The 13287-nt window shown below is 36.7% G+C and overlaps 1 protein-coding gene across 1 annotated transcript in view; it reads right to left on the bottom strand.

Moving 5' to 3' along the window:
* Positions 1 to 12097, bottom strand: part of C6 (complement C6) — a 121122-nt gene extending 109025 nt beyond the window's left edge. The window contains exon 1 of the mRNA XM_003810976.5: positions 6719 to 12097. Coding sequence (XP_003811024.4) covers positions 6719 to 6725 — 7 coding nt within the window. The 5' untranslated portion in view covers positions 6726 to 12097. The remainder of the gene's footprint in view (positions 1 to 6718) is intronic.
* Between the last annotated feature and the right edge of the window lie 1190 nt (positions 12098 to 13287).

The following is a 13287-nucleotide window of genomic DNA, read 5'->3' as shown; positions in this document are numbered from 1 at the left end:
GTAAGTTCCTGACTTCAATATATATAGGAAACAATTATTACATAGAAAAGAAAGAATAGTTTTGGCCAGGCATGGTGGCTCACACCTATAATCCCAGCACTTTGGGAGGCCGAGGTGGGCGGATCACGAGGTCAAGAGATCGAGACCATCCTGGCTAACACGGTGAAACCCCATCTCTACTAAAAATACAAAAAATTAAATTAGCCGGGTGTGGTGATGGGCGCCTGTAGACCCAACTACTTGGGAGGCTGAGGCAGGAGAATGGCGTGAACCCAGGAGGTGGAGCTTGCAGTGAGCCGAGACTGCACCACTGTACTCCAGCCTGGGCAACAGAGCAAGACTCCATCTCAAAAAAAGAAAGAGAAAGAATAGTTTTATAATTTTTGTCTTCTCCTTAGCTAGTAAAATAGAGTTTCTACAGAAGTACCTACATGTATAGCCTCCATTTCTTAGGTTTAATTAAAATATTACTTATAGATTATATCACCAGCCTCATTATATAGCTACCAAGTGGAGAGTGAAGAGAACCTTGATAACTCCCTTTACAGAACCTTCACAATTATTCTAATTATTATCTGATAGATCAGAGATTACCACTGTGTATTTCAGCTCAATGTAAATGTTAAGTGATCCCTATAGAAAGGAAATCATAATACAGTGTTGGAATAGACTTTAATCAAATTGACAACATTTTATCTTTATAAAATTTTAACTGAAGAACAGTTGCAATCCAGAAAGCAAGATTTACAGGAAGCACACAGTGACTAGTCCTGCAAGAGTTTATGTGACTTCTGCTACTATGGATCTCAGTGAAAGCGTTTTAGTCTCCTAGATAATTCTGCAAATGAGTAGACAGGTATAGAGGGATTGTGTCACTTTAAATTTTGCAAGAAATTGGTGAAGACCCAGAGTATAATGCATAGGTGCTCATGTCTGATTCCTGGTCATCCACATCAACTTCCCAGAGAACAAATGCTTTGAGGGGCCAACTAGAAATTAACTTTAAAAAAGGATAAGAGTCTTAGCCAGGCATGGTGGTTCATCTCTGTAATTCCAGCACTTTGGGAGGCCGAGGTGGGCAGATCACTTGAGGCAGGAGTTCAAGACCAGCCTGACTAACATGGTGAAACCCTGTCTCTACTAAAAATACAAAAATTAGGCAGGCATGGTGGTGGGTGCCTGTAATCCCAGCTACTTGGGAGACTGAGGCATGGGAATTGCTTAAACCTGGGAGGCGGCGGCCGCAGTGAGCTGAGATCGTCCCACTGCACTCCAGCCTGGGAGACAGAGTGAGATTCCGTTAAAAAAAAAAAAAAAAGATAAGAGTCTTAACATGGTTACACAAGATCCACTTTCATTCTTTCATATTCTTGGTAGAAGGGAAATTGGACTCTTTGGGCTGCAAGTAACGGAGACAAGGGCTTACTTGTAGGAAATATATATAGTAGTACAAGTGTGTCTTATGGAATCAATGACAGTCATGAAGCCAAGCCTTGGGAAGGGACTCTAATCAGGAAATAGGAAACTGTGAAGCCTGAACATATCTCCACTTCTCTCTGCCTACAATATGCATTCTTGTACCTGCCCTGATTGGCTTTCGATGTTTGTAGTCTATGAAGGGAAGACAATGTTTCACAACTGAATTTACGTGCTATAGGTCTGTCAAAAGTAAAAACAAATTGGCAGTTCCAATTCTTAATTCCCAGAGAAGGGAATATGAGTGGCCAGCTTGGTCAGGAGTTGACCTGTGGTCCAATAAAGAGATTATATTACTGTAAAGAGCCTATTTTTATAGTTCAGCCTCTACAGAGGGAGTAGTTCCCAGGTAAGGCAAAATGATTGTGAAAAGATGTCTAAGCATCTGTGAGTGGAGATGTGCTAACAGAAAGGAAGTATGGGGTTACATTCCCAACTTTTGACAAGTTAGTATCATGAGGTTGCTGTGCAGTGAGAGCAAATGTCATGTTAGATGTAATTTGGGGTTAAGAGTCTTAGATTCTACAGGCCTCAGGCTGGACTGCACCACCCAGACTGCTAAGCTTCCCTTAACGTCACCTTTTCAGTTACTGAAATCAGAGGGCCCCACTGCTGAGAGAATTTTGTGGTTTGATGACAGCTAATCTTTGTATCACACAGGGGTTTCTCAATGTTGGATATAAGTTCTCTGGCATAAAGCTTGCCTGGTTTTATGTTACGATATCCTGCCTCTAATGACCTCAATAATGTTGCCAACTGCACCGTATTCCAAGCCAACCTTCTTTTTTTCTGGAATATCTGTACCTTACGAGCAGATTGAGTCTCTTATTAGAGAGATTGAAGGCCAGCCAGCTCCTTGATAAAAGGGAACACATTTTACAAATGGGTAAAGGAACAATTGCCTCATGGTGCAATATCAGTGGGAGGTTCCCATACCCACTTTCCATCCCCAAGTCCAGTGAAGTGTGTTTTGTTTTCTGAATGAGGTAGGCTTTCTGCAGTTTGGATGAGGCTTTCATCTTTGTTTACACTAAAAATACTACAGAGAGTACTTCCAAGTTTTATTTATTTATTTATTATTTTTCAACTTTTATTTTAGGTTCAGGGATTACATGTTCAGGTTTGTTACAACGGTAAATTGCATTTCACGGGGGTTCGGTGTACAGATGATTTTGTCACCCAGGTAGTAAGCATAGGTAGTTTTTTGACCTTTACACTCCTCCCACCCTCCTTGCTCAAGTAGGCCCTGGTGTCTATTGTTCCCATCTTTGTGTCCACGTGTAAGCAATGTTTAGCTCCCACTTATAAATCAAAACATGTAGTATTTGGTTTTCTGTTCCTGCATTAATTCACTTAGGATAATGACCTCCAGCTGCATTCATGTTGCTGCCAAGGACATTATTTCATTTTTTCATGGCTGCATACCTTTCCATGGTATATGTATACCACATTTTCTTTATCCAGTACACTGTTAATGGGCATTTAGATAGATCCCATGTCTTGCTATTGTGAATAGTGCTGTGATGAACATATGAATACATGTATCTTTCTGGTAGAATGACTTATTTTTTGGGGGTACATACCCAGCAATAGGACTGCTGGGTTGAATGGTTATTGCACTTGATGAATAAAGTGTTTGGGAGTAGGCTTCAGGCTTCTTTAGCTTTAAGGAAGGGTTACCATTATGAAAGTAGAAGCCATCGGAATAGAAAGCCACAAACAACTATATCACATCTACTCACCTACCTGCTTTTGTAGGCACATACTCTGCCCTCCCTGTTGTTAACAGTCTATTCTCCCATCTAAGGCTGACATATATACTACCTCCCAGCCCCCTCATGCTGAATTAGGAAGATTCCACCGACATATTTCCCTTTTTATTTTTTTGGCTAATTATCAAATTTTCTTGCTTTTCTGGATTGTTCCCACCTACATGTATGTATTTGATATTATTTATTTAAAAGAAAGAAAGAAGCTTAACAACCATCAGCATAAATTTTTTAAATCAAATTTAAAATTTCACATAGAAAAAAGTCTTTTTACATAATTAACTCATTTTTTTCTACCCAATCATAAAGCTTTACTTTTTATGACTTAAAAACAACAACAAAGAAAAAACCCACCAGGCATGGTCTTCACAAGCAAAAATTAAATTGCTTTAATTTTTCTTATTATTCTATAATAACATAGTCTTGGTATTATCTAAATGTTGACTTAAAGCTCTTGTTAATGTATTATGAGGGAAGGAAACATAAAACACATTTGAAAGTCATTATTATTGCATTGCTGTACAGATCTGAAAATCCAAAGGTGACTTGTGAAGTCAAATTTTATAAACTTCTTTATTCTATATGAAGTGAAGAAGGATTCTGACACTTATTCAATTGTTTTTTGTTTTTATTTTTGGCTGAAGTATCTACACTGTAGTAATTTCATGATTTGGTTTAATGATTTTATTAGCTGAAATATGAGACAACCACATTTAAATGAAAATAGGAAGGTTATATGTTAACAGAAAAAGTTTCAAACTGGAAGGCAGACATGCCCTTTTCTAAATGTCAGATCTTGGAACCCAGTCATTTAAGTGTTTTGATGCTGTTTGAGTCCAAAAAATATTTTTGAAAGCTTCAAAGAATTTACTTATATTGAACAGGTCTTAGAGGGAAAGACCTGTTGAATGAAAGTAACCACATCTATACGTACTGTATTAGCCCATTCTCACGCTGCTATGAAGAAATACCTGAGACTGGGTAATTTATAAGGAAAAGAGGTTTAATTGAATCACAGTATCACATAGCTGGGGAGACCTTAGGAAAATTAACAATCATGGTGGAAAGCAACTCTTCACAGAGTGGCAGGAGAGAGAATGAGTGCAAGCAGGGGAAATGCCAGACACTTATAGAAGCATCAGATCTCATGAGATTCACTTATTGTCATGAGAACAGCATTGGGGACCCACCCCATGATCCAATTACCTTCATCTGGTCCCACCCTTGACATGTGGGGATTATGAGGATTACAATTCAAGGTGAGATTTGGGTGGGGACACAGAACCAAACCATATCACATATACAGTGAGATCAACTAACATGTTTATGGGTTTTAAGTTCACTAATAATGAACTGGAGTGTGGGTCACTGTCACAGATGAGAAGTTTCATTTTAAAAGCTTTAAAAAAGAGAATGTAATAAATTGGTGTTGCCTTTAGGGGATTTTGCTCTAATGTACTTGAAAACATTTACTTATTCAAATTCAAAATGATTAAATCAAATGTTTGATGAAATTATAAAAAAGATATAAATCTAACCTTAGTTCTTCTTAATGGGGAAACAAAGAGTAAAAATAGCTGGCAACGTGTGAACTAAATACGTGGCTTATTTTACTTTGCATTCCTTGGTGAATGTATATGGGTTTCTAGAATCTCTTGTATTTTATTCCATTGTTAATATAAGCAATGATGTCCAGGCTCTTGACAAATGTTAATTTCAATTTTAAATTCTATTTTTCAGGTCAATCCAATGCCATTAAAAACTGCATAGTTGTCCCAATTTTCAGCCCCTGAAATTACCAAAAAAAAAAAAAAAGATCTCTTGTTTTCTGAGGTAATAGCACTATTTTCCTACAACAAGACTTAAACTGTTTTCAGCACATTACCACCTTAAAAAAATCAATAAACCCCTTGGCATAAATATTGAGAATTTAAATTACCAATTGCTTATAAGTGGGCCTTAACTCTAATTTTAGGAAGAGGTTTCTGTTTCCTAATTAGTTCATTTTATTGGCCTGAGGCTGCACTTAAAAAGAATAAAATTATCCATTATGTTTTCCTAATATCTCCCAAATGTCGTACCTATTAAGAATAGGGACACCGTCAGCTTTCAGCTTTCAATAGGGGTGCTATTGGCATTATGATGCGTCAGTTCTTCCTTAAACCAGAATGTCTCACAGAAATTGAGGATTATTTGGCATGTCTGGCCTGAACCCACTAAAAGCCTGGGCTGTCCCCACATATTTCCAAATGTCCTGTAGAGAACAAACCACTCCCAGCTGGAAATCTAAACACCTCTGAGGAGAAAGAATTATTTTATTCAATTTATCTACTTATTATCCAGTTATGGATAATGATTTCTAGGTTATTCATGAGTTGCAGCCAAAGCTTCCTATAGTTTAATTTTTTTCCTCAAAAGTAATTCAGATGAATATTTTGCTTTTCGTCCACTATAAGCTTATTATAAGGTACAAAACACAAGTTGATTATTTTTTAAATTTTCATTTGCCTAGGCAAATGAAGTGGTAACTTGAACACACACACAAACACACCACACACACACACACGCCAGCTTTGTGACTTAGTTACATAACTTTCTTCAGAAAAAGGACATACTACAAATATTGGAGGCACAGACTTTCAAACACGTTATATCAAAACTTGTAATTAGTGCTTTCAGATCCCTTCTCTTCAGTAAATCCAGAATTGTTCAGTAAAAACAAACAAATAACCCCCCCCCAAAACAAACAAACAAATAAAAATGCTGCAACTGCCGGCGCAGTGGCTCATGCTTGTAATCCCAGCACTTTGGGAGGCCGAGGTGGGCGTATCACCTGAGGTTGGGAGTTCGAGACCAGCCTGACCAACACGGAGAAACCCCATCTCTACTAAAAATACAAAAAAAAATTAGGTGGGCATGGTGGCTCATGCCTGTAAATTCCAGCTACTGAGGAGGCTGAGGCAGAAGAATCACTTGAACCTGGGAGGTGGAGGTTGTAGTAAGCCAAGATGGCGCCATTGCACTCCAGCCTGGGCAACAAGAGTGAAACTCCATCTCAAAAAAAAACAAAACAAAAACAAGCCAAAAAAACCCCTGCAACTTCTCTAGTCTTAAACACACCAGTCCTATAGATGGATACTGTGGGTAAGGAGAAACAGAATGAATGAAAATGAAAACATGAACAAGTTAGATTTGACAAAATTACACTTCAATTAGTAATGACAAGATACTACACAAAGGTTTGTTTTCCAAATGTGAAATCTCCATTGACTTCACAAAGACATTGTCACACAGCAATCACATACTATAAAAAGCACCATCGCAAATGTACCCAAAACCATATTCTATAAAACTGAACTACTGCCTTTGTAAACTTTCATCTGGAAATCTTTTAACCAGCCATTTCAAGAAGCACCAACCTCATATGCATGCCCACCAATTAAAAAAAAAGAAGAAAAAAGTAGAAAACTTACTATGCATCTATGACTTGAAGAAATACCAGCAGATACTTCAGCACATCAAAATCCAAGTCCCGAGTAACTAGTTTCATATTTCTTATTATGAGCTCTCAGCAGGAATCTTACTATATGATGAAATATTTAAGCTAGAAACATCTCTCTTTAAAAGTATTTCAGTTTTTAAGGCTCAGTTTCAGAATAAAATTTAATGAATGTTATGTTGAAGACATACAAAATTAAGAGAGACAGGTATATTTTAGGGAGAAACTCCTATGTATGCTAAACCGGATTGAGAATCTCTACATTTTAGTTTCCTTTTTAAAAGAAATTGCAACAGAGACTCAATGCAAATCCAGACACAACTGTGTTGTTCTGTTTTATCTTCCTACCCCCATCTCCTGCTTATTTTTATCTTTTAGTGCTTTTTTACACAAATTAAACATTGCAAAAACTATTTCAATTTTTAAAAATCGCAAATTCAGAAAGATTGGAGTTGCATCTCAAATATTTAAAAACAAATCTTACAATTAAAATTTTCAAATAATAAAAACAGTAGTTTAAAACTTAATTGTCACTTATCAATCCAAAATTATTATCTTTCACTTCATTTTTAATGAGATTGATTTTCGTTTTTAAATAGCAATGTCACTACATCAGAATGCGGTGATTTTTTTCTGCATTCGAAATACTTTCAAATTCTATGTTTTTGACAGGTTTTTAGATTACATAGAAAATGAATAAAAAACATTCTGTTGAATAAAATATACTGAATTATGTAATAAGCAAGACACACTCCTTTGGAGGATAAACTGCTGGCAAAACAAAATATCCTGTATATATATAAGTGAGCAAGAAAATTATTTCTCTTTTTTCTTTTTTCTTCTTTCTTCTTTTTCTTTCTTTTTCTGTCTCTTTCCTTCCTTCTTTCCTTTCTTCTTTACTCTCAAAATCCACTTTTCCTAAAGTATGTTCTACAAAACTGGAATTGAGAATTAAGGTGGGCAGGGAGGAGAGGGAAAATAAAAAGATAAAATAAAGACGGATAAAATTATAGCAAACAATTTGTAAAGGCTACAGTCACACTCCAGGATGGTAGGCACTGCCTGAAGTAATTTAAAATGGAGCAAAAGCTCAGATTTGTATTGTGATATGAGGATCAAGGAGGAATTTAACACCTGAAACCATTGTGCATTTTTATTGTAAATGCTGCTTCCTCCTTCCTACCTCCATAGAAAGGACTTTTTATCTCGCTATTTCTTCCTCTTTGAGGTCCTCTAGGTGGGCATAGTGAGCAGGAAGTTTGTGTCTTCTGGGATAACTCAAAAGATATCTTAAAAGTCTCATTTTTAAGACTGTGTATATCTGTATGGATAGGGCTTGTGTAACTGACTTCCCAATTTTGGGGTGAAATTCAACCTTTTCTTTTGTTTCCATTCTTAGAAAACATGGAGAGGCATTCTTTGATTTAGAAAAATTGAGATTATTAGAAATTTTGCTTTTCTGTGTTCTGTAATCCATTTGGTTATGACAAACTTCATACGTGACTGCTGTTTGGAGTCAGTGTGCAAACAAGCATTATCATATTATGAAGAGATTTAATTAACTAGGTAATACGTTTGAATATCCAGTACAAGGTGAAGGCTGCAAAACAAATTAGTTTTACCCACTATCTGAAAAGCATTCCTTCAAACGGAGGGATTTTCAACGTACTTGATTCTTTACTCATAGATCAGGTGGTAAAATAACTAGTTTTATTTTTTTATTTTGGCTAAAGTGTTTTCATCTTTTCTTCACTACAACCTAAGGAAGAAAGCTATTGTAACATAAGTATATGACTGGGTAATTTTTTGTCTTTGTTTTTGGGATTGAATTGAAACATGATGTAATTTACAAGGGTGTAAAGTGACCAAACTTGGAAATAAGCCATGGCCATCTCATGGAATTTGTTCCCCAACATTTGCAGTTTTTGCAGTGACCAATAGAACAAGTGACCACGTGCAGGTAGTTTATAGGCTGATAGATAGTTCACTGTTCCATGTGAGAAGGATGAATCAAAACTTAAGGTAGATTGGGTGAAATATATTTGCTGTTTTTAAGATTATTTGACTTTTTAAAAAACTGTAAATACAAATTTCACGTAATTTATTTGAACAATGTCTACTCCTTCCTAAGGTCATTTGATTTCCTCAAAATTCAAGGTCAGACAAGGTTATGCTTCAGCCAAGATTTGCTTTTGGTCCCGTCTTACCTTATCTCTCCTCACCACCATCACTCTCAACTTTGCCTAGAGTTCCCCTCCTCCTAGACCTCTCAGTTGTTTCTCTGTAAACATCGCCTTAGTACTCAGAGTATGTATGACAGCTGCTGAGTGTATAGTGTCCTTATTTTTACAACATACAAGATCTGACCTGCTTAGAAATCTTTCCTGGTTTCCTCCTCTGTCAGACAATCTTGCTTCTCTTTATGGCTTTAGATTCAGGCTACCCAGTATTAACAAAACCTGTTAAAGTACTTTTTGGGAGCATCAATAGGTTGGTGTGTGTGTCTCTCCGTCTAGGTAACATCCTTATGTTTTCATAGAGGTCACTGGAACCAGAACACTTAACTCAAATATAGACTATACTCTCTTCCCTCAATATTATGGCAGAAATAGGTGCCATTGGTCTCAATAAGGACCAACAGATGCAGTATATTAATAGATGGTTCCCATCACCCATAAGTAGCATGAAATACCTGCTTTTTCTGATGTATGATTGTTAAGTTATGGGATAGGGTTCAGCAAAAGCATTAATAGCAACAGAAAGCAAACTATTTATTCCTCTTTCATAACATGAACCAGAATCAAATAGTTGGAAGCCAATTTTTGAATCTGAAGCAGATAATGTTTCCTGTATCCTGCTATTATTTTTCTCCCCAGCATGTGTTCAATGAAGATAAGTCCCGTGAATAATTATCTGACTCCATAAAAACCATTAGGCCAGAGTCCAATGAGATATCACAGCTGTGCTACGGATGAGATAATAGAAAAAGAACAGCATTCAAAGCTTTTCATAGTATCCATGTATACCTTGAAGAGGGTAGTGGACAGAAGACAGGACCCAGAGTGACGTGGTCCTGACTTCCCTGGGCAGGCATTGAGGGGATGGGATTGGAGTTGGAGCCAGGAAGAAAAATTATTTAAAGAAAGAGCCAAGAGACTGTTCTATGTTATTTATCTCCTAAAACCTAGAGATTGGGATAGTTCTTTCTTTCCTCATGCTACTGTGGAAGAGTAGGATGCAACCAAGATGTTACAGTAAACTTCAGGCTCCTAGATAAAGCCAAAAAGCAGGATGAAATTGATGGTTCAGGGGCACAGACTCTGAAATTCTTTCTCAGGAAGTGCCTATCATAGGTTCAACCAAAACAAGTCATTAGAACATGTGTAATTCTGTCCTAGTAAGGTCTAAAAGTTGGCTAGTGTGCTGGTGCCTATATTGCTTCCTCTGGCCAAACTGCAATGTCGGGTTTATTTAATTAATGGCTATCTTTTCATTAAGCCTGCTTCCACAACCAAATGGAGATTTCTCAGCCTGCCGAAAGGATAAGTCTGACCTCTGTTTGCCTATGTTCTTTAGGCTAGCCTTTTGCTTAATTTTTTAAAAGCTGACTTAAAGATATGACTTTAGGCTACATTAGTAACAGAGGGAAATCTTGGCAAATCTCACCGACAAGAGTGAGTGAGAGCTTCAGGGGTTTGTGCCCCAATGGCCAGGTTTCATCCAAGAGCATTTGTGTCTAAGTGTCAGAATCAGGATATTTTTTAAAACGTGTAGATGTTTTCTTCATGATTAGGTCAAAAGAGATCAGCTCTACTCACTGGGATCCTATGTTTTAAATAATAAAATGTTTTCTATCTAACTCAAAATACACAGAGTCAAGCTATGTCTATATCAATCAATACATAGAGAATAAAAGTGAAATATTTACTTCTTCTCTTAGATGATTTGTTTTTATCCTGTAAACATTTGTGGTGCCTAAATGTTGTTCTGTCTTTTAATAGATTTGTACTGATACTTGCAAGAAAGAAAATGTCAGAAAGATCACGGTAAGATAAGAGTTAAATGTTTAGGAAGAAGAATGAACAAGAGAAGGAGACTTAGGAAGATGTAATGGTCTCTTATACCTAAATAAAGAGAAATAACAAAAAGACCACATATGCAACCACTGAGTGCAAATGTAGTCACAACTGCTGCAATGAGTGGCTGTCTCCCACTAGTTTTTGCTTTGGTTTACAGCATGTCCACACTAGTCTTGACTGAAGTTAAAGGAAGATCTGGTTTGCACAAATATTTATTATTAAAATATAATATCAACAATTCCTTAATTTGGAAAAATATGAGGAAATCATCTGTGGGCAGAAAACAATGGCTCAAGGAATTTTTAGAGTAAACAATTTTGATATCAGCAATAAATTATTGAAGCAAAAATGGAAATCTCACTCCCTTTGTCTTACTTTTTTAAGACAAGTGGAATGTTTACCTATTATCCAGAGCATACCTTTGTAAACCAAGTGAATCACTCGAGAATAAAACGTCCTTATAAATAAGAGGCACAGAGGGATTGGAAGCTGTTCCCTGATATATGGAAAATACTAGCATTCCTTCCCTTTGGAAGAGAATGACTTTAATCTCATTTTTGCATACATCCAAAATGAGAATACAGTTTTCTTAGGATGCTCTAGCAAAGCTCTTTCATTCAGACATGGGAACTACCTGGGAACCAAAAAGCTGAACTCTGATTTAAGCTCTGGTCATTATCTATGGAGCCTTAGGAAAAAAAAAAAAAACTATCATTTGGCTTCAGCTTCCATATCTGCAAAACATGGAGATTAATTTAGAGGCATTTAAGGATTCCTCCCAGTACCAATATTTTGGAAATCTGTATTTCTCCCTGAAAGTTCAGAGAAAGAAAAGAGAGGTTCATAGAAACCATGTCTCTAGTACATGTCCTGTTGGTCATGGGCATTAAAAAATAAAGATAATACTGTGGTTTGAGTAATGAAGACATTTTTATGTTTGTGAACAATTGTGTTTTCTATGCGAATCTCCAGTTAGGAATTACAGAACAAATAGAATTAGAATTTGTGGTGGTATGCTTACCGTGTATATAGTTAGGGAATTTTCTCCATGGCCAAAGAAGTATATGTCAACATGTCACAGCCTAATTTTCAAAATTTGTGAAGGAGAGAGATTAAGATGTTCTCTTCATTAAAATAGCACAGGAATTTTGGAGAAGATAAACCAAGTACAATAATACTTACAAGGCTCTGGGTTTTAGCACCTCAGCGGGCAAAGAGATGCTGTACCAAAATGTCTTCATAGGCAGGCAGATCTGTGAGATGCAGAACATGCTGGCCTGGCCTGCCCTGTGAAGTAAACAAGTCCCTTAGCCTCTTTTTGTCCCAGATTCCTTGTCCATAAAAAAAAGGGTTGAATATCTTATCTTCCTAGTCACTTTCAGTTCCAGAGTTTTATGACTCTTTATGAACAGATTAAAACATGGTCAAAGTAATATATAAACAAATTGTACAGATGCATATTTTAAATTCTTAAGAAAATATTAATAAGTTCTTCAAAGACACTCATTTAAATATGAATTATTTATGAGCTAATTAAAACTCATAGAGTCACATCACTTTAGATATGAAAGAAACCTTCAGTGTTCCACACATCACTGTATATCATGATTATTTGTGAATGTGTCCCTTCCTTGAAAGCTTTTGAGGACATAAATAGTCTATGTTTCTTTGTATCATCAGTGCTTATACCAGTAAAGATATAGAGTGTTTACTAAATAAAAATTAGTTGAGTAAATTTTGCAGATAAACAGAAACTTGAAAATATCTGCTAAACTACTCAAAGTTTCACACATAGCTAGAATAAAACTTCTCCCTCTTCTGATACCCAATGCAGAGACAGCTGATTTCTTCTTAAGGCTAAATTGTGATGTTTTCTAAAATGTATCATCGGTAATAACATTTACTTATAAAAACAGGCCTTCTGAGGACTTCAAGGCAGAACTGAGCAGAGAGTAAAGCGCACAAAAAACATTTAGTAACTATTGATTGATTGATTGAAACATGAATCAAATTACTCTTATCTTCTTAAAAGTAATAAAGTTATATCTCTGTGGTAGCCATCCCAAGATGGCTGCCTTTCTTTCTCCTGTGCCTGTATTATGTGCTATTCCCTCACCAAGAGATGAAGCTTATTCCGCCACATCCTTGAATCCCACCCTGCCACTGCTTTAACCATTAGAGTACTGACACTATATCAGGTCTGGTCCTGACCTTTGGGAGTATAACAGCTTTCACCTTGGTCTCTTGGAGGCCAGAGCCACCATATATAAAGTTCACCTTCAGTGCTGAAGAGGTACTTAGACTATACGGAGAGAGAGAGAGGCCCATCTTAGCCCAAACTTCCAGCCACCCCCACCCTGGCTCCTGGAATGCGAAGAAAGCTGCCTCAAACCCTCCAGAACAGCTCATCTAGCTAAATATCGCAAAGTGACCACAGTCAATGCCTCAAGGAGCAGAAGAATTA

The sequence above is a fragment of the Pan paniscus genome, chromosome 4 (genome assembly GCF_029289425.2).
Source record: "Pan paniscus chromosome 4, NHGRI_mPanPan1-v2.0_pri, whole genome shotgun sequence".
Classification (NCBI taxonomy): Eukaryota; Metazoa; Chordata; class Mammalia; order Primates; family Hominidae; genus Pan; species Pan paniscus.
The sequence above is the reverse complement of the archived record's forward strand: the minus strand, read 5'-3'. Positions and strand labels throughout refer to the sequence as shown.